The 25,383-nt window shown below is 51.7% G+C and overlaps 1 protein-coding gene across 1 annotated transcript in view; it reads left to right on the top strand.

Annotated features, from left to right (window-relative positions):
• Nucleotides 1-25,383, top strand: part of KIAA1755 (KIAA1755 ortholog) — a 43,451-nt gene that overhangs the window by 1,843 nt on the left and 16,225 nt on the right. Inside the window, exons 3-8 of the mRNA XM_087444910.1 lie at nt 3,782-3,860; nt 3,947-4,127; nt 9,162-9,359; nt 12,983-14,327; nt 14,819-15,007; nt 23,084-23,207. Coding sequence (XP_087301036.1) covers nt 3,782-3,860; nt 3,947-4,127; nt 9,162-9,359; nt 12,983-14,327; nt 14,819-15,007; nt 23,084-23,207 — 2,116 coding nt within the window. The remainder of the gene's footprint in view (nt 1-3,781; nt 3,861-3,946; nt 4,128-9,161; nt 9,360-12,982; nt 14,328-14,818; nt 15,008-23,083; nt 23,208-25,383) is intronic.

A 25,383-nucleotide genomic window follows, 5' to 3' on the forward strand; every position in this document is an offset into this window, starting at 1 on the left:
ACAGTAACCATCGTAAGCTAACAGTTATTCACTTCTCACGCCAGGCAGGCTCTGTGCTAGGTGATTGACGTGCGGGAGCTCGTGTGACTCACACCAGCTCTGAGAGTAGACCTGCTGGTGTCTCCACCCCACAGATGGAGACATGGGGCTCTGGGAGCTTAAGTAGCTGCCCAAGGTCACCCTACCGGGAAGTAAGAGTTAGGACAGCCTGAGTTCTGAACCTACACTCAGCTGTCATGCACACCCCAGAGCCACAACCTGCACCAAGTGGTGTTTGCCAAATTTTGCCTGGTTTTGGACCTAACCCAGTTATTAGTTTTAGAATCCAGAAACTCCTTGCTGAACCCCAGACTCTCACATCAAGGGTCAGGCATTGGGCACCTCCTCTCAGAGGATAAGCAAGTCTCTTCTGAATAGCAATGATGGGTGGATTTTCCTCCCACCTCTGTCTTTAAATAGTAAAGGTTGTCACCTGCCCATCTCTCTGGCCTCACCTCTGTACTCCAGCTACTCTAACCTGGGTTCAGAGCCTCTTATGTTTCGTGGTCCCTCCTGCCACAGGGCCTTTGCATATGCTGTTCCTGTTGGATGGAACACCTTCCCCTAAGGAATTCCTATTCATCCTGTAAATCTCCACCCAAACGTCACCTCCTCAGGAAAGCTTTTCGTGATTTCCCCAACTCTCACTCTAGCATGCCATATATCACTCCTTCATGGCACCCATCACAATTGTATTTTTCATGGGGTGATTTGATTAATGGCTATCTAGTGTTCTGGGGCAGCCCAGTGTCAGAGCACTTATGACAAAGGGGATTAGGGTTTATCCAGTCCCACATTCCCCAAATTTTAGTATCATCAAAACAATGTTTGCATATCATGGGTAAGTTATTTTAAGGAAATAAGAAAATCTACTACTTATTATTTGCTTAGTATTTTTCTTTAAATCAACTTTCATTTTTTTGTGTGTGGGGAAGATCAGCCCTGTGCTAACATCTGCCAATCCTCCTCTTTTTTTGCTGAGGAAGACTGGTCCTGGGCTAACATCGGTGCCCATCTTCCTCTACTTTATATGGGACGACGCCACAGCATGGCTTGACAAGCGGTGTGTCGATGCGTGCCCGGGATCCGAACCGGCGAACCCCAGGCCGGACGCAGTGGAGCGTGCGCACCTAACCACTTGTGCCACCGGACCGGCCCCTAAGTCAACTTTCTTTATAAACTTAAGAATTTATTTAAATAGGAAATTTCATATCATGACCATGAAGAATCAGTGTCCCTTGTCATAAACAGAAAGTAACTGTGAAAATATATACAACAAAGGCAAATTCGTGTTAGTAAATTCTGGCTGGATGAGATTAGCTGTGGACGATTCCAAACCCTAGAACTGCTTTCTTTTTGTTAAAAGGAGTAGTGACGAGGTGTCGGAGAGGTGTTTAAGATCCACGGGCACTGAACTGAGACTTTCTCTTTGGTGTCATCAGAAGGACTGGAAGAGAGTTGGAGTAACTTCCTTACTGTGGTTTCACGGCCCCATGTCTCCGCAAGTCGTCTTGCGGGTCCCCTGTCATCCCATCCCAGGCTTTGAGAAAAGCTGGTTGTGTCCAGTTCAGTTCATTCAACATCTCCAAAGTACCTACTTCCTGGCGGTCCCCCAAAGCACCTACTGCGTGCCAGGCCCTGTGTAGGGACCTGAGGTAGGGGTGAGTCAGCCCTGGTTCCTGCCTTGGGGGCCTGCAGTGCGTGGGGAAGGCCGTTGCAGTGGGCAGAGGGGAGCCTGGTCTGGTGGTAGGGAGCCCCGGGAAGGGGCTGGTAGTTATGTGTGCGGTTCATATCCCAGCTCTACCATTTACTGGTGGCAGAGCCTTGGGCTCAGTTTTTTAATCTGTAAAATGGGAATAAAAATACCCATCCCATAGAATTGTTGGGAAGATGAAATAAAATAGTGTATGGAAAGTGCTTAGGATAAGGCCTGATACAGAGGGCTTGCTTAGTAAGAAGCAGCTCTGGTTATAATTATCATCATTATGTGGTTTGGGTGGGAGATGGTGAACCCCAAGGCAGAGGCAAAGGGGACAGGGAGAGAAAAGGACAAACACAAATCTAAGGCCCAGAGAGGTGAAGTCACTTGCTCAGGGTCACACAGATGATACATGACAGAGCTGGACTTGAACGTGGGTCTTCTAACACCCACTTGCTTCGCAGTTCACTGCCTCTAAGCTGTTTTTCCCGTTTCTGAAAGGTTTTTTTTATAAGGAGCCAATTCTCACTCATACCTCCACCCACACAAGAATCAAAAGGATTTAAAGCAAAAGAAGTTTTGGTTGGATGTGAGCAACAACTTCTTGGCAGCCAGAGCAACAAAATGCTGCTTTTAGAATCTTCAGCCTGGAGGAGTTCAAGAGGAGTGACCCAGGCAGTTGAGCCTGAGGATCACGACCTGACAGCCACAGGGCTGTGTCTGGCTCACAGAGGTGTTTGGTTTGGCCAGCCTTTAAAAGATTGGGAGGTTCTACTAAAATATCAGTAGATCAGGCAGCGCTGGGCGAAGGCAGCACTCGGCTGGAGCTGATGAGATGGGGCGTGTGCCTCAGGCCCCACTACTCCCTATCGCTTCCCTGACACTGAGGCTGACTGTCGGGGGCCACTCACCAAGGGGCTGGAGGGGTTATTTTCTCACACTCGGCCCACTTCAGGCTTCCATATCACCTGCCAGGCCCCTGCGGTAGGCATTTGCATCTGTGGCTGCGGGTTTAGATTCTCCTTGGGCCTGAGTAGGGAGATGGGTGAAACAGATCTTTTAAAACGTTCTCACCAACTGAGGATTAATGGATCCCATTTGGGAACCACATCCCAGCTCCAAACCTTCCTGAACCTGATTATACCGTGAATGCTAGAATGGCCCCACTGCAAGGGCCCTTGGAGATAGATCAGCCCAGTGCCCCCATTTTACAGATGGAGAAACTGAGGCCAAGATCACCCAGTGAGTCAAGGGCAGAATCTCACCTTCCCTGGGCATTTTTGCCATGGAGGAGAGCAGGGGTTGAAGCTGGCCCCAGGACACTGCCTACCTCAGCTGTTTTCAGTCCTCTCTCTTCCCAAGCCAGGAGGTGCCGATGCTAAGTGACACTAAAATCTTTGCCTGTTGGAGTAAATGGATAAATCTGGACCTTTAAGAAGAGTTTACCCACGTCTCAGAAGGTCCAACTAACAACATCTGGTGAGACCATTTAAAAAGGGAGCCAGCCTTAAAATACACACAATCCCACTTTTATTCCTCCCCCCACCCCCATTATGAAAGCTATACAAGCTGGTTACAGAACGTTTGGAAAATCCAGCAAACTATGAGGAGAATTAAAACTGTGCCTTACAAGGCCTGCCCCTCTCAGCCCTCGGGGGGCACTGCAGTTAGCACTGCATTTCATGGCCTCGTGGCTTACACTCGTTTTTACACAGTGGGGATCACATTGCACAGGAATTTTTCTTTAAAAGACTTCCTATAGTCGAAAGACTATTGTCTGGGAGGGGGCCTCTTTCTGGGCTGGTGGGAATCTTGTGTATTGATCTGGGTAGTGGTTACAGGGGTACGTACACAGGGGAAAATGCATCAACCTGCGCACTTTAAATTGATTTTACTTTATAAAGATAATACTTAAGATCACAATAATAATAGAGGCTCATTGCAAAGACGTAGAAATAGAAGTATTTGTTTCTCCCCCTCCTCCTGGGTCCAGATGGGACCCCCGGGAACAGACACTTTTCTCTGTCCTTTGGCACCATACAGGGTTCCCCGTGTCAGTCCAGAAGGTCCGTGAGCATCGTTTAGATGCAGCCCTGCGGGCCGGGTTCTGCCGGTCCCCTTGGTGGGCTCCTTCTCTGGCCTGGGCTGCAGGGGAGGGGCCGGGGGCTGCAGACTCGCTCGGGCTTGTCTCGCCTTCTTCCTTTCCAGCTCCACGCTGTCTCCCGCCTCGGCTCTTGCCGAGGAACGGTTACAGGCCCCGCCGGGCTGCGCTCACTGGGAAGGAATGGAAACACGTCGATTAGGTTTCACGGAAATCATTTGGAGGGGCCCACGTCTGGCCGACGGTGTTTGGGTTGCTGTGGTCCCGGGCTGGGCTGCCCGGCTGACTGTGAGTGAAGAGTGGCCAGCCTCCCTCCCTGCAGCCGCCTGGGCCCCTTCCCCGTGTGCTTCCCCCAATACTTGGACAGCTTATGAGCCCCTGGGGTTCAGGCCTGTGGCAGGTAACGCGCTGGCCAAGAGCTCGGAGTCCCGTTCACTTGGAACATTCTTCCTTTTTACTGGCTGCTCCTTAAATGGTTACAGTACGCGGCCAGCTGAGCCAATTTGTGAAAGCCGGAGGCGTCCAGTCTGCGAGCCTGAGTCTGTGAGAGGTAAACAGCTTCTTTAGGCCCCAGTTGAAATATCACAGGACAGGCAGCTGGGAGGTCACCCCCAAGGCTGGTGGCGCCTGGTGGCCCCAAGGCAGACGAGGCACCAGGAGACAGGGGCAGAGGGCGGATGCGACCAGCCCAGACCTGGGTTGGATCCCGGCTCTGTCTTTCTCCTCCTCTCTGTGATCTTGGGCAAGGTCAGCCTCAGTTTCCTTACCTGCAAAATGGGGTGTTCCTGCTGTGCCCTTAGGATCGGTGTGTGGCTAAGCAGGAGAATGTGAGTAGAGGGCCTGGTGCCCAGCAGGTGCCTGGAAACTGCTGTTATTCTTGGGCTGAAGGTGGTGGATTCAGGAAGGGACCGGGACGGGGAAGATGTCTTCATGCAGAGGCTGGGCCTTGAGCTTTGTCTGCCAGGATGAGTAAAAATAAATAACAATAATAACAATAACCACAGCAGCAACGCCTTTTACTTCTCCCTACATCCGTTATCTCCTTCTATCTCCAGAACAGTCATCTGAGCGAGACAGGATGGGAACTAGAATCCCTGTTTACAGATGGGGAAACTGAGGCACGTCAAGGACGAGATGGTTTAGCTCCTTGTTTCCCAGAGGTGGGGATGCAGACACAGTTGGGACACAGGCTGTCACAGCCTGGAACTAAATAACATGGAATCATATGGTGAGGGGTTGGGCCCTTTTGAATTCTCCTCTCATCTTCTGAGGACCCAGAGAGAAAGCCTCTGTCTGGTGATGAGGTGTCTTTAATATCTTCCTCGTGCATGGAAGAGAGAAGGCCTCCTGAACCGGTGGGAGGTGACCAGATGTCCCTAGAATGTAGTGGCAATATTTGTTTTCATTGTTTACTTTTTCATTTAGAAAATAGCTTATTGTTGGGGCCGGCCCAGTGGCCTAGTGGTTAAGTTCAGTGTGCTCTGCGTCAGCGGCCCAGGTGTGGTTCCCAGGTGTGGACCCACACCACTTGGCAGGGGCCATGCTGTGGCAGCAACCCACATACAAGATAGAGGAAGACTGGCACGGATGTTAGCTCAGGGCTAATCTTCCTCAGCGGAGAAATGAAAAGCTTATTATTATAGAAATAGAACAGTACAAATAAAGTATATTTTTATAATAAGTGTGTATTATATAGTTATATATTATATTATTTATATAAATATATACTTAGATGTATACTATAGCTATTATAATAATAAATATATATAATAAATATAAATATATTTATATAAATGAAATAATATAAAAACCACCCAATGCATCATTGATTTATTTTTGGAGTTACATTCTGCTTATGCCAGTTGGTACTGATTTTTCCACTTACAGTGGTGATGTAATAATAACTATAATATGACCACAAAAATAGCATCGATGGCTGTTGCTCAATGAGTGTCTGCTACGTGCTCGTCCTGTGCAGAGAGCCTACGTGAATTATGTCGCTTGCTCTCGCTCAGCTCTGTGGGGCAGGTGCGGTTACAGCCTCCAGTTTTACAGACGAGGGCATTGAGGCAGAGAGGGTTGGGTAACTGGCCAGGTCACGTGACCAGTATGTGGCAGAGGCAGAATTGGAACTCAGGTGGTCCGCTGCATTCTCATAACCAATATGGTGACATAGAGTCTCCATTTAAAAGGCAATTATGTAAATTTTTAAAAAGTGAGTGGATTTAAAGAAAAACAGTGCTAATAGTACAGATGGTACTAGGATATGTTAAAATTCATGAAGGTGACAGGGAATGACTAAATTTCCAAAAACAAAACAAAATGAAGCTCCCCCAACTCCGTATGTGCACGAGGAAACAGGCCCAGAGAGGGAAGGCACCTACTCCAGGCAGCACAGGGAAGCAGAATCCAGGGGAGCAAAGGCCCAGGAGAGGCTGGGTGGAGCGGGGAGGGTACGTGGCAGGGGAGGGGTGCTGGCTTAATGGACTTAGTGTGTCTGCGTGTTCACGGATGTCGGATGGGGTCCTCTAACTCTCTGTCCCCGTTCCCACTGCTGTCCTCAGAAGTGCATGGCTGGGGGCGGGGGGGCAGGCAGTAACTATTGCGGTTGGGCCTTGCTTGGAGGGGAGGCGCTGGAAGAGGTTACTAGGCCAGATGAGCCTTTCCCTGTTCTGCCAGTTGAGGACCCCTCCCCCCTCAGTGTGAAAACAGCCCCTCCTGGGCACGTGCACTTTCGACATCAAGTACCTGTGGGACATTGTCCCCTCTGAGCTTACCACCACGACAGTGCCAGGACGCTCTTTCCTTCAGAATGGGGGCTGTAGACATCCATTCATTCATTCTACAAATGGTGATGGCGGGCCTACCCTGTGCCCAGCACCGTGTGGGTGCTGGGGACTCAGCGGTGACACTGGCGTTTGTCTACATGCCCTGGGCTAGCGTCCCCTGCTTTACAGCCTCCTGGCGTTGGAGTCTTGCTGAATCAAGAAGTGCCATCTCCCACCTCCTTGAAGTCTCTATTTTATTTCCCTGTCTCTAGAGTCTTGTTTATAAAAATGATTCTTCTGTCCTAAATAAGCTCCCTTTATGTTGGATTCTTATTTATTCTCATCTTCCTTTACATCTCTAGTGACGCATGGACTCAGAGCTTGCGCCCAGCCTGGGGCACCCAGAATGGCTTCCGTTAGGCTTTTTAAGAGTTGAAGATCGTAACCCATGGATTCTATTACTGTACCTGGCTGCGAACCTTTGGCTTTGTCCGACTTGCTTATTTTACAGATGGAAAAACTGTGGTTCAGAGAGGGACATATTATTCATCCTGACGCAGCAGTCACTGGGTACCTACTTCGTGCCAGGTGCTGAGGACCGTAGGGGACTAGGAGCCAGTGCCTGCTGTTTTTGTTTCTATTGCTGCTGAAACAAATGATCACACATTTAGTAGTTCAAAGCAACATAAATTTATTATCTTGCAGTTCTGTAGATCACAAGTCCAACAGGGTCTCACTGGGCTCAAATCAAGGTGTTGGCAGGCTGGAGACCCTCAGGGAGAATCCGTTTGCTTGCCTTTTCCAGCTTCTAGGAGGCGCCCACATTCCTTGGCTCTTCCTCCATTTTCAAAGCCCGCAGTATCGCATCCCTCTGTCCTTCCTCCATAGTCACATTGCCCTCTGGCTCTCGCCTCTTCTGTGTCCTCTTCCACTTTTGAGGACTCTTGTGATTGGACTGGGTCCAGCTGGATAATCCAGGATAATCTCCCTATTTTGAAGCCAGCCGATTAGCAACCTTCATTCCATCCACAACCTTAATTCCTCTTTGCCATGTAAGGTAACATATTCAGAGGTTCTAGAGCTGAGGACGTGGGCATCTTTGGGGGCCATTATTATGCTTAGCACTCCTGTCCTCAGGGAGCCCGGAGTCCATTGAGGGAGACAGCAATCAGTGCGGATACCGCTATGATGGGCACACCGTAGAAGCCCAGAGAAGGGGACACCTGGTCCAGTTGGGGTGGGGGAGGGAGGTCAGAGAAAATCTCCTGGGAGAGACGAGTGCTGACCTGAATCTTGAAGAATGAGAAGGAGTTAGCCAGATGGAGAGGGAGTGGAAGGGGAAGGAACAGCATGTGCCAAGGCCTAGAGGTGAAAAAGAGAATGCAGGTGTCATCTTGGCGGAAGCATGGAGAGAGGCAGTGAGGCTGGAGGTGAGGCTGGCGAGGTCCCAGGGATCTGAATGCCTGGAGGCCGGATGCTTTAAGGCAATGGGGAGCCTTTGAGGGCTTGAGCTGGAGACTGATGAGGTCAGGTTTGCATTTGAGAAAGGGCACTCTAGGGTCGTGTGGAGAATGGCTGGAGGTAAGGCAGACTAGAGGTTGGAAACCAATGAGGAGGTGATTCACTAGAAGAGATGATGGTGGCCTGCATCCTGGCGGGAACAGAGCAGAGCGAGTAGGTTGGGGAGCTGTTGGAGGGGAGGAGACTATATAGGGCATGGCTGAGGGTGGTTTGTGGGCAGGGAAGGCAGGAAGAGGGGGCAAGATGATGAGCAGATTTCTGACCTAGGAATCTGATGGGATGGTGGGGCCATCACTGAGGTAGGGACGTGGCAGGAGGAGCAGGTTGAAGAGGGTATTCAGTTGGGTTTGATGTGTTGATGGTCTTTGCCTGAGAGACATCTAGGGGAGGCATCCAAGAGGCAGCTGGATATATGAGTCTGAAGCTCACGTGGCAATTATATATCATATAATTATATATCATACATCAGTCAACTTGTATCAATTAGTTATTGCTGTGTCACAAACCACCCCAAAACTCAGTGGTAGAAAACAGTAATCACTTACCACTCATGAACCTGCATGTTGACTGGGGCTTGTCTGATCTAGGCTGGGTTTCACTGAAGGCTCAGCTTCAAACTGCAGGTCTGCAGGTCAGCCAGGTGGTGGGATCTGGGGAGGCCACCCTCCCCTTTCCCTCTCGCCCTGACCTGGATGCCTTCCCGCGTTCCCCCACTCCACCTTGGACCCATGGATGACATTTGAGCAAAGATCTACAGAGGTGAAGGAATGAGGATGTCTTAAGGAAGAGTATTCTAGGCTGAGAGAACAGCCAGCGCAAAGGCCCTGAGGTGGGATTGTGGCTAGTGTGTTTGAAGAACAGGAAAGAAGGCCAATGTGGCTGGAGGGGATATGTGAGGGGGAGGGGGAGGGGAGGAGGTGAGAGAGTTAGCAGGGGCCTTAGTCATATGAGGCCAGGGAGGTCATGGGGAGTGGCCGCTGCCCTTCTTATTACTGCTACTATCACTTTTCATCCTCTCCTCTTGTCCCCACAGGACCCCCCTTCCCTGGACACAGCCATCCAGCACGCCCTGGCGGGCCTCTATCCCCCTTTTGAGGCCACGGCACCAACCGTCCTAGGTCAAGTGTTCCGTCTTCTGGAGTCTGACTTCCAAGGAGATGGACTGAGTTTCCTCCTGGATTTCCTGATCCCTGCCAAGCGCCTGTGTGAGCAAGTGCGCGAAGCAGCCTGTGTAAGTCAGAAGGGACGCAGGGCCAGGGGACAAGCTCTCCCAGAAGGCCATGGGGCTGGAGGTGAGCAGAGAAGGACGTGGGCTGGTGTGTGTCTTGTCTCAGAGCAGGAGCTGAGGGCGTGGGCTGGTTTTCCAGGTATCACTGCTTGCCTAAAGGGAGACTTCAGCCCCTCAAACGGAGCAGGAAGGTCATTTGGCCCTTTCCCCTCTGACATCTAGGAGTCAATCACTTTTGCACTGTCACTAGCAGGGAGGAAGCCCTGGATAAAAGGCATCCTGGTGGGCTCCCTGACCCCTGGGAGTCTGCCCCGGGGCTGGCATTGTGGGCATTGTCAGGCTGCCTTGGCTGAAGTCGGGCAGCTTCAGTGGAAATAGCAGAGAATGTTCCAGACCTTCCCTGGAGCCCTTGAGACCTCAGGACTCTCGCTTTCTTCCCGGGAGACCCCTTCAAACCAGATCTCAGGGAGGACCCTCCTGAGGCAAAGTGGAAAGAAGTGTTTTCGGCAGACTCACTGGCTGCAAATGGCAGATCCTTCCTCAGACCAGGACAGGGTGATCCGGCCTCAGGCCCTAGTTGATCCACCGATCAAACCCCTTGAGGACTCTTTCTGTCTCTTGTCTCTGCTTCTGCTGCTTGCCAGCATCACTCTTACAGGCTAGGTGTTCCCACATGGCTGAAGCCCAGGGCAACCCTGGGATCAAATCCTGCCCTGGAGAGGAAAATGAACTCTTCCCCATCAGCTACAGATGGAAAAATCACAAGGAAGGATCCTGATTGGCCAGGCTTGGGTCCTGTGTCCATCCCTGGACCAACCACTGTGGCCAGAGGAATGGAGTATCAGGATTGGCCAGGCTCGGATCCTGTGTTCCTTCCTAGACCAATCGCTGCAGCCAGAGGAGTGTGGTCCAGGATTGGCCAGGCTTGAGTCATATGACTACCTCTATGGCCAGAGGATAGAGTCTGTTTTAAGAAAAGACAGGAGAGAGGCATGAGGAGACCAACCCTCAGCTGCCCACTGCTGGAACTTTCCCGCATCCTTCACAGGGTTGCCACCTGTGCCCTGCTCTGCTGTTATTTAACGCCCACCCCCTGCCACCCCAGCCTCGAGAATCACGAAGAGGGTCTTAGGCCCCACCGGCCTTTCTTGAGTTGCTCACACCTGTCAGGGACATGTACCTCAAGAGCAAAAAGCAAGGGTGGGGACTATGTGCGTCACTTCCATGGTAGAAAGAAACCGAATGTGGCAGCTCAGAGTTCAGGCTTAGGAGCCGGCATTAGAGATGGTTGGAACTGGAAGGAAACAGACTATTCATTTAACATGCTTAGCACAATGCCTGATGCGTGGAAGTAGCCCTGTACACCTTGGTTGTTATTACAGGAGAAGGAAGACTCTCATGGAAACCTTTGTGGCGGACTTCCACATATCTGCATTGACCTTATTTCATGCACATCCTTCCCCGTCCGTATTTCTCCTCCCTGACAAGCTATACAATTGCCCACTCCCTTTGTTTGGCAACTAAAACTGCATTTGCACTGTCCTCTTCCCCATTTCTCCCAGGGACAAGGGTCACAGCCTTTCTACTTCTTTATTTTTAATTATAGACAACTTTAATTCAGTTGTACTTAGAGGTGAATTCATGTCACCTCAGAGCGGAGGGTGCTAGCGTGGGATTAACAGTGTGGCCTCAGGGCCATGTGAACCCCAGGTTCAAATCCAGGCTCCATCACTGTGAACTCGGGGGGTCCACGTCATGTCTCTGAGCTTTGGCTTCCTTGTGTGGAAAGTAGGAATGTTCACACACAGCACCCACCTCGCAGAGCTGGTGCACACAGCCTAGCACAGGCCTGGCAGGCAGTGAGTGCTCGGTAGAATGTGCCAGCCTCAAAGTCTGCTTATGCAACCTCCGGCACCCAGAGGCAGCGACCCTCAGATGAAGTCTACTGGATATTAAAGACAGTCGCAGCTGACTCCTAATATGAAGGTCTAGACACAAGTCCTGCTTTTGCCGCTTATCAGCTGTGTGACTATAAGCCAATTCTTTGACCTCTCTGAGCCTATTTCTTCCTCTGTAAAGTGAGAATAATAATGCCTGAACTGCCTGCCCCACTGAGTTACTGTGAGTATCAAATAAGATGATCGTAACTGTCATCTCTGTCGTGCTTTGCTGTTTGCAGAATACTACTGGGCTGTTCTGTCTCCTTCAATGAGAAAGTGAGGGAAAGCATGCTGTAAACAGCAGAGGGTTCAGTGAAAGGGGTGGAATAACTCACAGACTCATGGGGTTATGGATACGAAGCTTCTCTGAGGCAGCCAGATCTACAGCGTAAATGATATGCACTAGTTTATCAGCTTGGGGTACAAGTATGGTCATTATTTCCCCAATTAATAATTCCAGGAAACACATGCTTAATTAGCAGGAAGTTAAGTGTCTCCCACATACACATCCAAATTATGTAAGATTATCTGGGGCTTACTCAGTCTACAGGAATCAGACTCTTCCAAAAGCCAGCTAGAGAAAGACCTGTTGTTAGCCCAGTGGAGCTGTTGTTCCTGTGGTTGCCACATGGTGTCACTGTTGAACACTGGTCCCACACAGCCCAGTGGAGAGGCTCAAATAAGAGGGATGGTCGACCTCATGATGACTTGCTGTGTCTGCCTGTATGGAGAATTGCTAGCACTTTCTGTTTAAAAAAAATTTTTTTTAAGTTTTGCCTCACCTGCCATGTTGTTACCATCAATGGGAAATAAATAAATAAATAATAAAGAAACAAACAAGTAAATAATAAACATACAGGCCCAGAATAGTGGAATGACTTTTTCAAGGTCATCCAGCAAGTTAGTGGCAGGGTCAGATTTCCTGACTTCCCACTGAGTGTTGTTTCTACTTTACTCTGTAATCTCTCTACTTAAAAATTAGAGAATGGTATAAAAGCGGTAAATGACCTTTTTATTTTTTAATTGAAAATCCCCACAATTTTTCAAAGAGTAATTGTTGTCAAAGGGAGAGGAAATGAGTATTTATTTTACATCTACCTATTATACACCAGGCATTGTGGTGTTTTTTCTTTTTTCTTCATGTTTATATATATATAGACTCACTTAATCCTCATAGCAACCCAGTAATACCAATATGTGTCATTATTCCTATTTGCAGATAGGGAAATTGAGGCTCAAAGAAATTAAGTAATTTGCACATATTAGTGATTCAGATCTGGGAACCCATGTCTCCCTGGCTTTAAAGTAGAGGACTCAGGCGTGAGCTGGGTTGCGAGAAGTTTTGGATGGACGGGGAGAAGAGAGCAGGAGCAAGCAGGATGAACCTCATGGGGAAGGTGCTCGCTCAGCTAACTCGTGCTCAGAGCCTTTCTCCTGGGCCAGTAGGCTAGCAAATATTTTCAAGGTCAGGGCGGGACTGGGGTGAGACAAGAGGCACTGAAGGCACAGCCTTTAAGGAGGCGCTCGCTCTTGGGGCCATGCGACTCGCAGGACGCTGTGAGTGGGGCCTCCTTAAATGCTGCGTCCTCTCTTGCCTCACCCCAGCCCCCTGTGCAAGGTTCCATCTGGGAGAGGGATGGAGGGGGCACTTTTAGGGAAGAGTCTCTGACGCCCCTCTGTCCGCAGGCCCCCTACTCACACCGCCTCTTCCTGCACGAGGGCTGGCCGCTGTGCCTGCGGGATGCGGTCGTGGTCCACCTGGCACCCCTCAGTCCCCTCTTACTGCGCCAGGGCGACTTCTACCTCCGAGCCGAGCCCCGGGAGGAGCAGTCCGCCTGCATCACCGTCAAGTGCCTCTCCTCGGACCTCCGCACAGTGGACACAAAGCCTGTTCCCGTGTCGTCCTACCCTCTTCTCTTCACCCAGGCGTGGCTGGAGGCCATCAACAGTGACTTCGAGGGCAGTCCCCTACGCAACTGTCTGGTGGCTTCAGAGGATGGGATTGTCCCTGTGCCCTGGACCAAGATAGCCAGTCCAAAGTTTGTGGATGACAGACCCCAAGCAGTGACTGTCCTCTCCCAGGCCTGGGGGTCCCTCCAATTAGAGGCATTGGATTTGAGCAGCTCTCAAGGGCCACACCAGGCCAGGTCCCCAGGCAGCCAGGCGCTGCTTGCCCGGAGCTTGGCCAAGGGTAAGGACGGGACATATGAGAACAAGTACCCGGGACTCATCAAGGTGGAGCAAGCCAGGCCTGGGGAGGTGGCCTTCAGGATGGACGATGCGGCCAGCCAGGACGTGGAGGGAGACTATGTGGCCCTCCTGGACTTTTCCCCAGAGAGCAGAGCAGGGTCTCCCAGTAGGGAGGTGGAGGCATCCCCTGGGTGTCCTTTCGGGGCCCTGGAGGAAGCGTCTGGAAGTAAGGAAATCCCTGTCTCTCAAAGACTGCTGCTGCTCTCAGGGGCCAGTGGGGGACCTTCTTTGGAAAGATGGGCTCGCGCGAAGCCAGCAAGCTCGGAGGAGGAGCCGCGCGTTTTGGGCTTGAGGAGAAAGGTCAACCATAAAGCCCTCACCCACCACTCAGAACGCCAGTCCCAAGAGCCCTATCTCAACGTCCTTTGGGACCCACTGCACTCTGGCCTCGGGACAGATGTCTCAGAAGAGCCAGCTGTCTCCAAGATGCAGGGACCTCTAGGAAACCCAGAGAATGTGGTCCAGCTCAGGCCTGGACCAAAACAAGCATCCTCTCCCCGGCTGAGCCCCGCTTCTCCTCCTGCTGCTTCAGCCCCTGAAACCAAGATGGAACAGGGGGCCAAACAGGGAAACGGGAGACTTCTCAAGCCCGTGACCAGCCCCAGTCGAAACACCTCCTCTTCCCGATCCCCCAGTCCTGGGCTCAAATTCTCATTCTTGAAGGGGCAGAGGCAAGCCCCCGTGCTCCCGGAGAAAGCCTCGCCCCAGCATGATGGGGCTTGGAAGGTCTTGTGTTCGCTCTACTCACCCAAACCCAACAGAGCCAAGGGCTCGGGGAAAGGTAAGGTGCCCCCTCACACAGCTGGACAGGGGCACTGTCGTCTGGATGTGATCAGGTGACAAGGCGACACAGGTTGTCGGGGACAGAGACCCACCTGGGCTGGCTCAGTCTCGGGTGTAGTGCACGGGTTGACATGTCAAGAGGCTTCAAGTCTCCTGGTTCTGGAACTGAGCAAGGGCTGTGACTCTCTTAAGACAGACTAAGTCCATGCCCCAGCTCGCCGTGCACTGGCTGAGTGACCTTGGTCAAGGACTTGACCTCTCTAAGTCCAGGCCTCTCTCTCTATGCAGTGGGGCCCGTACCTGCCTCATAGAGTTATTTTGAGGTTCAAAGAGACACCAGAAGTAAGGAGCTTAGCACAATGCCTGGCACACCATAGGAGATCAATAGGTGTAAGCTGTTATTATTAGTCAGAAGGTGAGAGAGAAGACATTTCCCCTGGGAAAAGCCATCTTCTGCTGCCACACCCTTTTCCTGTTGCTTTTCCCCAGCTGGAACAACTCAGACCGAAGCATCTGGCTCAGCTGCTGACTCGGCCTCACTGACCAGGGAGAAGTCTGCCTTCTCAGAAGCTTCTGCAGGCCCTCCAGAAAGAGGCCCCCCACTGGATGCAGAGCCTGAGCCCGGGATTGGGGCTCTGAATGTGGAGATCTTCCGTTCCGGGATAGTGTGCCTGCCAGGTCCTCGGGGGTTCTGGGGCAGGTGGAGGTGGAGGGGAAGGGGCTGGGGGCAGGGGGCCCCTGAGCATCCTCAGATGCTGGGGGATGTGGGAGAGGCAGGGAAGGTCCTAGAGGCCTGTGTTCTGGACCAAGCTTCCCTGGGACTCAGGTTCCTCGTCTTCCCAATGAAGGAGCTCGAGTATATGAAAAGCAGTTTCTAGGTATCCATTCATCCATCAGTCCATCTGTCCATCCATCCTACTTTTGGTGAGGCAGCCAAGGTGGGTGTCTTAGGTCAGGGTCCCTAGAAAAGAGCCAGAGACAGGGATCCTTGGGAAAGGGATTTATTTTATTGAAGGTTGCTCTCAGGAGAAGGGGAGTGAGGGAAGCCGGGCAGGGGAGGAACTAGGCAAGGATGAGGCTGACCCACGGGGGGCTCTGGAGCATGAATGACACCACAGAGCCATTCCCCTTACATGCAGGGGGCTGGCCTTTTGTACACCCGGGTCTGTCAGTCAACTGCAGGCTGGTCCTGGAAGGGGATGGGGGTGAGCCCGGGATCCAGTGCAGCCCAGGGCGATTCTTCTGAGAAGGGCCGTCTGTGGGCCAATTACAGCCAAGACTTACAGCCCCTGGGGGACGGGTGCCCTGGCCTGATGACGGGGTCTGGGTGGGGCGTTAACAGCATCCAAAACTGAGGGCGTTATCACCCCTGTTTGATATTTATTCATCTTTGCAATGAGTATTTATTGAGCACCTGCTGTGTGCCAGGCCCTGGGCTCAGCCCTGAGGATTCAGGAGGGAACAAGTCTGATGTGTTCTCTGCTCTCAGGAAGTCTATTCTAGTGGTGAAGAAAATCCAACGGGTTATTACAACAGGTTATTACAATCCAGTGTAAAAAAGATGTAACCATGGGGCAGTACAGGTCGCTGTGGGAGGACAGATGAAGTCCCTGGCTCAGGCTTGGGGTAGGGGAGAGGTCAGGGAAGACTTTCTGGAGGAAGTAATATAAAGCTCAGTCCTATAGCAGGAGTAGGCATTATCCATGTGAAGGGGTGGGAACAGTGTTCCAGACAGGGAACAGCATGTGCAAAGGTCTGGGGGCAAGAGAAACCTCTGTGCTTTCTGGGACCTCACTGTCCTCAGATGCTGTTTTGCTTCAGAGACTTCTACATCTCTGCAGGACCGTGGACACTGCTCTGTCTTTTTGCAACTCCTAGAGGCATCGTCCATTGTCTTCCTGGTCATCTTTGCTGAAGCTCGTGCTGTTCGTTCCCATCTTAATTGTACACAAAAGGTCTCACGATCCTTTTAGGGCTGTCATGTTCCAAGAGCTCAGATTTTATCCATAAAAGGGCCCTGTCCTGGGAGGCAGGAGACCTTCATTCTAGTTTCAGTTCTACCCCCAGCTCCCTGTGTGACCTGGGAGGAGTCACGTGCCCTCTCTGGGCCTCAGGCTCCTACCTGTGTAAGAGGAGGAGGATAGGAAGCAGACCGGGCTTGGCTCACCATCACTCTTTACACAATTACTCTCTTGTAATTGTTTTGGCTTGCCACATGACTGATGGGCCCCAAGAGACCTGGAGCAGTGTCTGGCACATGACAGGTGCTCAGAAAGTGTTTGTCGAGTGAATGAACGTTCTCCACGTGGATGCTCCTTCCGTTCCCTTCCTTGACCTCCTCTTCTTCAGTGATCTTGTCCTCGTTCCCCAGCTGTTCCTCCCACGGCCATCGCCCATCACTACCTGCTCCTCCCTCGTTACACTGCCTCGCTTCCCAGCTCGCCCACCACCACAATGGTAGTAACGTTTTTGTCCCCCAGAACCCTCAACCTATTGATCCCACCACCTTTTCACTGTCCCTCCCCACGCTCCCTCATGTTCCCACTTCCTCCTTCCCGGCTTAGATTCCGTGGCTCATCATCATAATCACTTCCTTTCAAACACTCTCAGCTCCCTGCCTTTCTCTTCCACCGCCATCCTCTCCTGGAGAAATCCCAACCTCGGTTCAATCCAGTCACCACCTCCTCCCCACTTGTACCCTCACCGCTGAGCAAAGCCGGAAGGTCTGCCCAACCACGTTGACTGGTCGCACGTTAGACACCAGACCACTGACCTCCAGTGGGTCCCAATGGTGCCTGTGGATTCTGTCGCTTCCAGGGTCCTAAAGGGTCCCCCACTGTCCTGAATGATGATTTCACACCTTCTCTCCCCTGACCTTCAACACCACCTCCCTCAGCCTTACTCTCAGCTGACGACCTTCCTTCTTGTCTCACTGAGCAAATAGGAGCAATCAGAAGGAAAACCTACAAACTCCTGCCACCACATTTACCTGTCTACCTGCATATGTACCCGCACACACAGCATTCTGTTACAGAGGAACCATCCATGACAGTGGAACCGACCCCTCCGCTGGTACACAGCTCCTCCTCACCTGCTCAAAGACATCCCCATGGAGAGATTCTCCTCTCTTCCCTACATGATCCCCTCCCCTCTGTGGAGCCATTCCACCAGCATAAGAGCATGCTGTAATATGGCCCAGCCTGAAATGACTGTTCTAGGCTCACACACCCCCGTTCTTATCTTTCTTTTACTTCAAAACCCCACATAGGAGTTGTCTGTGCTCGCATCTCGGCACCTCCTCTCCTCTCCCTCGCTCTTCAACTCACTCTAATCAGAACTCCTTCCCCACCTTGACACGGGGACCGGTCTTTTCAAGGTGACCCATGACTCCCATGTTTCCAGACCCAGTGGTCAGCTCCCAGTCCTCGTTGTCCTGGAGCCCTCAGCAGCCTTTGACACCAATGACTGCTCCCTGCTGGCTGACGTGCCTTCTTCACTTGCCTGGTTTTCCTGGCAACTCCCACCTGGTTTTCCTCCCCGCTCACCAGCCGCACCTTCTCAGCCTCCTTTCCTGCCTTCTCCTCACCTCTCAACCTGTAGACCTTGGAGGGCCCCCAGAGCTCAGTCCTTGGACCCTTTCTCCTCTCCGTCTACACTTGCTTCCTTAGTGACCTCATCCAGGCTCACGGTTGAATACTTGTTTTATTTTATTATTATTATTTTTTTTTTGGTGAAAAAGATTGGCCCTAAGCTAACATCTGTTGCCAATCTTCCTCTTTTTTGCCGAGGAAGATTAGCCCTGAGCTAGTATCTGTGCCCATCTTCCTCTATTTTGTATATGGGATGCCGCCACAGCACGGCTTGATGAGTGGTGTGTTGGTCCGCACCTGGGATCTGAACCAGCGAACCCTGGGGCCGCCGAAGCAGAGCGCTCGAACTTAACCGCTACGCCACCAGGCCGGCCCCTGAGTACTTGTTTTAAATGCTGTCTCTACACTGACAACCCCCACACTCACTTTTCCAGCCTGGACCCTGCCCATCAACTCCTTAATCATTCATCCAACTGTCTACTTGATGTCTCTATGTGTATGTCTAACTTAATGTCCAAAAGTGGGCTCCTGATTTCACACCCCCCTCCACCCTTCCCAACCTTCTAGTCTTTCTTCATGACAGTAAAAGGTGGCAGCTCTGTCCTTGATTGCTCTCTTCCCTTACAGCCCACATCCAGTTAGATAGCAAATCCTGTCAACTCTTCATCAGATTGCATGCAGAATCTGACGACTTCACACCACCCGCGTCCAAACCAGCATAGTCTCTCGCCTGTTGCAGTCTCCTCGCTGGTCTCTCTGCCTCCCCTGGAGTTCCCTTGTAGCCCAAACAGTCCCCGAAGTCTGTGTTCCAAGCTCGGGCTCTGCTCCCGGCCAGCCCTTGTCTCCCCTGTCAGGATCTCCTCGTCACCTCCTTTCTTCTCCTCAGGTCGTTGAGCTCCAGACTTTCCATAGAGATCTGTTCTCAGGGAAGAGACTCACCAGCGCTAAGCAGTGAATGGCTGCTCCCGAGCTGGGGGCGGGGTTGTGTTTTAATCGGCACTGTGTGAGTTTCCTACTGTGGGCAGAGCAAATACCACAAACTCAGTGGCTTAAAACGACACAAATTTCCTATCTTACAGTTCCGTAGGTTAGAGGTCTGACACAGACCAGACTAAAATCAGGGTGTCGGCAGGCCTGCATTCTTTTCTGGACACTCTAGGGGAGAATCTGTATCTTGTCTTTCCAGCTTCTAGAAGCTGCCTGCATTCCTTGGCTTGTGGCCCCTTCCTCCATCTTCAAAGCCGGCAACATCACGTCTCTCTGACCCTTCTTCTGTCTTGACACCTTTCTCTGATTGACTGAACCCAGGAAAGGTTTTTCTGCTTTTAAGGATCATGTGCTTAGATTGGCCCCACCCAGAAAATCCAGGCTAATCCCCCATTCCCAGGTCCTACCTTAATCACATCTGCAAAGTCCCTTTGCTGGGTCAGCTGACACATCCACAGGCTTGGGATTAGGACGTGGACATCTTTGGAGCCATAACTCTGCCTTCACAGGCACAAGGCCTTAGGAGAGGGTTTCTCAGACTTTACCCTGAAAACCCCAGTGCAGACAAGAGTGAACCAGGTCCCAGGGGAGAGCTCGCCCTGAGCTCTCAGCTGCTTTGTACATATCTTTGAAATCTTTTTTGTCTTTAAATTTCTATAGATTTTGTATCCTACTTAAGCATACATTCATATTTGTTTCAATACAAAAAACGCTCTAAATTGTTTGCCAGTTAAATCACTTACCATTTCCCCCCAAACTGGGAGTGAATAGTGCTGCAGGAAGGAGCGACAGTTTTTTGACGGCTTTGGGTGACTCTTACCCACTCCCCCGGCACCTCCCAACCTGCCATCTCCATGTCCACCTGAGACTCATAGCCCAGTGTGAACAGCCCAGCTTCAGGCCAGGGCTCTGAGGTGCTGATGACGGCATTTCTGGCACCAGTTGTCAGATGAGGGTGGCATCTGGGGCAAAGGGGCCTCCCAGCTGAAGGCAGTCAGGGGGACAGCGGTCCCTTGCTCCGGTGGCCTCAGCCAGCGTCTGCGCGCTCAGCCGGCTCTGGCCGTTTGCAGAGCCCCGTTCCAGGCAGAGCGGAGTGGGGGACCAGACACATGAACCCATCACGGTGTCCCAGTATGGAATGTCCTGAGTGCTGAACTCCTGTGCTACTCAGAGTGTGGTCTGGGGACCAACTACACGGGCCTCACCATGGAGCTAGGGAGAGAGCAGAATCTCAGGCCTGCGGAAGCAGAATCTGCCTTCTAGCAAGATCCCCAGGCACATCGAAGTTTGTCATCCGCTCATTCGTCCGTTAATCACGGACATTGATTATCTGCTGCGGGCCTGTGCTCAGCGCCAGGGTACAGTGAATCTGAGCCAGCAAGCACCGTGAGGAGCCCTCAGCCTGGAGGAATAAGAGGCCTCCGTTTGCTGTGGGAGCCTGGGGTGGGAGCAGGGCTTCTGTAGAGGGCAGGAGGATGTCTTCCTGGAGGAGGTGGCATCTCAGCTGGGCTTTGAAAGATGAGGAGGGTTTCACAGATGGAGATAGGAGGGAAGCGAATCCCTGGCAGAAGGAACAGTGTGAACGGGGGAGGCAGGAAATGGTCAGGCTCATTTAGGCAATGACAGATGGGACCCACTGTGGCTGGGCCATGGTGACAAGGGGAGACACCGGGCATTAGTGTGTTAGGGCCACCATAACAAAGTACCACAGACTGGGGGGCTGAAACGACAGACATTTATTTCTCACGGTTCTGGAGGCTGGGAGGCTGGGTGTCGGCAGTGTTGGTTCTTCTGAGGCCTCTCTCCTTGGCTTGTAGGTGGCCGTCTTCTCCTTATGTCTCCCTCTGTACTGTGTCCAAATTTCCTCTTCTTATAAGGACACCAGTCACATTGGATTAGGACCCACTCTTATCACCTCATTTTATCCAGATCACCTCTTTAAAGACCCTGTCTCTGATACAGTCACATTCTGAGGCCCTAGGGGTTAGGACTTCAACATCTGAATTTGGGCGGGGAGGGAACACAATTCAGCACATAACACAAAGTGTATACAATGAGGCTGGAAGAGTGTGCAGATCCTGGGGAGACTTAAGTGCCAGGTCGAGGAGCTTGCACTTTCTCCTCGAGGCCATGAGGAGCCTTGGAAAGTTTTAGAGCAGGGAGTAGCACCCCTAGAGCTGTCACAGAGCTCCAGCCATCAGGTTTACAGCAGACAAAACTCATCTCTCAGTGTGGCCCAGGGTCAAGGGCTGAATCAGGCATGATCCCCACCCTTGCTGGCAAGTTGGGGACCTGGGTCTGTGGGAGCCTGGGAAGCTGCTTCCCCTCTCCAGGCCTCAGTTTCCTCATCCGTAAAATGGGCCCAAGGACATGATGTAGCATTTCCTGACCTGAGGGACCCATGGCTGTGAGAGGATTTCAGAGGGACATGGACAAACATCTCCAACTTTGCAAGTTATGCAATTTTTCATGGTTTAATTATTTCACTTTTTTTGGACTTTCTATTATGAGCAATTTCACACATACAGAAAAATAGAGATTATAGTATAATGAACACCCTTATACTCATTACTTAGATTTAATGAATCTTAACAATTTGGCATGTTTCACCTTTTTTTTTTTCCTAAAATATTTTAAAGTAAATTACAGAGCTTCATATTTTACACCTAAGTACTTCAGCCTGCGTCTCTTAACTGTAAGGACATTTTCCCCAGTAATCATAATGTCATCAGCACACCTAATAATATTAAAAATAATTCCTAATGCTATTCAATACGCAGCTCGTATTCAAATTTCCCATATTGTCCTCAACAAAATGTTTTTCCTTTTGAGATTTAAAATAAATATTAGGAAAAATCAAACCCATGATATCAAGAGGATACAAAGTTTATATATATGCAAATACAAATATTACTGTGTATATTTGTGTATAAAAATATATATCAATGTAGATTTTTTTAATTTTTAAATTATGTCAGGGCTGGCCCCGTGGATTAGTGGTTAAGTGCGCAGGCTCCGCTGCTGGCGGCCCGGGTTCGGATCCCGGGCGTGCACTGACGCACCGCTTCTCCGGCCACGCTGAGGCCGCGTCCCACATACAGCAACTAGAAGGATGTGCAGCTATGACATACAACTATCTACTGGGGCTTTGGAGGAAAAAATAAATAAATAAAATTATTAAAAAAAAAAATTATGTCAAATTTTCAAACATATGTGAAAGAAAGAATGTTCCAGATGGTTGCCCCCTGTGTGAGGCAGCAATTGTGAAGGCGGTTAAGGTTGTCTGAGGCTTCATGAGCTATAAAGGGTCTTACAAACTTACACACTGTGGAGGGCTGTGCCCACATGGTTAGGTGGGGGTCACTGCAGAGTGGCCCTGAGTGAGGTGACCCTGGAGGGCAGGGCTCTGAGCCCCGGGCGCAGGACAGGACGGGTTTGCAGAGGCCTGGGCCTCTTCCCCCTGCTGTACTCCCCCATCCCCCCAGTGTAGACGGGCTGTGCTGACCCCCTGGGCCTCGGACTCTGAGCCCTGTGGGGAGAGTGGGGCACACAGGCCTGTTTCCTGGATCAGGAAATAGTCTGGGGAACCCATAGCTGACCATCTGCACGGTAGGTAGTGAGCTGGCGGCCAGGCTGCACGCTCACCATGCGGGGGGCTGGAGACAGGGACAGAGATGATGACTGTTGTAACAACTGCTGTTCGTTAAGCTCTTGCCGTGCGGTCAGTGCTTCTCAGGAACTGGTTCATTTAGTCCTCGAAATAACCTAATAAGCTCCATATTTTAGTCTCCCCATTTAACAGATAGGAAACTGAGGTTCAGAGACGCACGGACTTGCCCAAGGACACATAGTGAGTCAGTGCAGAGCTGGGACTTGAACCCCCCTCTCTGTGTCCCCAAGGCTCATTCCATGAGCTTCACTTCCCAGGGAGCACAGAGGAGGGTGAGGCCACCTCTGCATGGAAGAGGGTTTCAGGGACGGTTTTTCTGAGGAAGTGGCTTTTGAGCCGTGTCTTAAAGGATGAATAGGAGTTCGGAGTTCACAGGGGAGCAAAGAAAGGGCATTCTGGGCAGAGAGACCATTATGGGCAAAGGCCTGGAGGCCCCAGGGCGTGCTCCCCCTGTAGAGAGGGCTCCACCAACTTTCTCACTCCTCACGTGCGTCCTCTCTCCTCCAGGCGGTCGGGACAGGGCGGGGCGGCCCTTGCTTCTGATGTCAACCACTGAGGGGACCTGGGAGGCACCATGGTGCACAGCCTCAGAGGTCACCAAACTGCTCTCCTATCTGTGCACTGTCCCCAGGTAAGGGGCTGGGCCAGCTGGCCACTCCATCCCCCTCGACCTCTCGACGCAGAGCCCCGGACCAGGAGAGACACCATAGCCTTCCACCCAGGTGTCTGTTCCCAGAGCCAGTGCCGAGCCAGACGCCGGGGGGGCAAGCGGGACACTCAGTTCCCACCGTCGAGGGGTTCCCAGGCTGTGGGGGAGATGGCCGGTGTGCAAGAAACAGCCCACGGACAAGCAACCCTCAGGAGAGCTAGTGTGGAGAAGGAAACAGAGGGATGCTGTAGATCAGTGGTTCTCAAACTCCAGCGTGCATCAGAATCACCCGGAGGGCTGTCAAAACAGATCACTGAGCCCACCCCCAGAGTTTTGGATTCAGTAGGTCTGGGGTGGGGCCTGAGAATTTGCATTTCTAACAAGTTTCCTGGTGGTACTGATGCTGCTGGGCCAGAGACACATTTTGAGAGCCACTGTTGTACTGAGAAGGGTGGGGGGACTCATTTCAATTGGAAAATCAGGGAAGGCTTCCCTGAGGAGGTGATAACTGAGCTGGCTTCTGAATTATAAGTATTTATTGAACAAATGAAGAAAAGGGTGAACTAGTGAATGAATGAATGAGTGAGAGAGTGAAAGCAAGAATGAGTGAGGGAGTGAGTGAATGATGAGGCTCATTTCTAACACCCTCCTCCCCCCCATTCAGAATTCATGTTGGACTGATGGGGAAGAGGCACCATCCTCTCCTCTGAGCCCCAGCCCCCAGCCAGGGCATGGAGGTGGTTTGGACTGTAGCTTTAGATCCCAATCCAATCTAGAGGTTCTGCCCCCAGGGGAGGGGTGGGAGGGACTGATGGAACCCTTTGGAACCTTCTCCATTTGCTCCACCCCACGGGAGCCATCACTGCCACCTGCTGGCCACTGAGAGTTTTCTCCCTGTTGTCCAAGGGGGAGTGGCTTTTCCGGCCTGAGGGGGAGATGGAAGCCCCTTTTCTGTGCTGGGCAGTGGCCAGCGTGGGGGACAGAACCCTGCAGTCCCACCAACCTGCTGTCTGACCTTGGGCTGGTAACCTGCCCTCTCTGAGGCTCACCTGAGCAAAGGGGGTGACCACGTGGGCTCTGAGGACCACGTGTGGTCACGAGAGGCGGGGCACGGTGTAGTGTAAACTGTGGAGTGTGATGCACAGGGGGTCTTGTCTGATGGGCTTTTGCTTTTCCACTCCTGCGTGAACCAACGTTGCCGGGCACTTGCTCCAGGCCTGGCTTTATGCCGGGCCACGCTAGGGACCCGGACGCTCCTCACGTGGGGCCCTGACCCCTAGGGGCCTCCAGGCTGGTGGCGGAGCAGGTGTGGAAGCAAACCTCTCTCCCAGCCTGGGCACGGCCAGAGGCTGGTGAGGAGCGGGACGTGAAGCCAGAGACCCGGCATCACCTCCGAGAGCCTCCTCTCACTGTCTGCCAGGTCACCGCTCCGTGCCTCAGTTTCCCCGTCTAGGACTGTCATAACAGCAGGCATTCGTATCCCTCCTGCTCTGTGCAGCCACTGAGCGCTTCACGTGGTGAATTCGTCAGTGCTCACCACAGCCCCATCTACAGATGGGAAAGTGACTTCCAGCGGGATGAAGCCACGTCCCCAGGTGACAGATACCGTGGCAGAGCCGCAGCTCCACCCCCACGCCGGCCGCCGCGGGTTTTGTCTATGAACTGGTGGTTGTAAGGATTGAAGGTAGTTGGGGTCATTTTCCCCACCTGCCTGATCATCAGGATCGCTTGGAACTGCACAGATGCTCCGGCCCCACCCCGGCCCTTCTGGCCAGATGTCTGGGGGGATGGGGTGGGGAAGGGGTGAGGAATCGTATTTTAACAAGTCCTGACGATCTGGCCAGTTTGGGAAATCCTAGGGTAATCACTGAAAAGTGCACCGTGAACCAGTGAGGGTGTTTTGGCTGCAAGTAACCAATTCCAATTCAACATGTCTTGTGTGACAAGGAAATTTATCATTCTATGTCTCGGCCTTGAATCTCTCTGTAAGAACTTTTTAAAGGAGAGACTGTCTTTCCCAGAAGTCCCCCAGCAAATTTCCCCTCACATCTTATTGGCCAGAAATGTGTCACATGACCCCTATCTAAATCAATCATTAGCCAGGGGAATTGGGTCCTTGCTGTTGGCCTCAACCAATCATAAACCAGTTCCGGGTCTG

This window comes from Ceratotherium simum, chromosome 21, assembly GCF_057802395.1.
Source record: "Ceratotherium simum simum isolate JZ-2026a chromosome 21, ASM5780239v1, whole genome shotgun sequence".
Classification (NCBI taxonomy): Eukaryota; Metazoa; Chordata; class Mammalia; order Perissodactyla; family Rhinocerotidae; genus Ceratotherium; species Ceratotherium simum.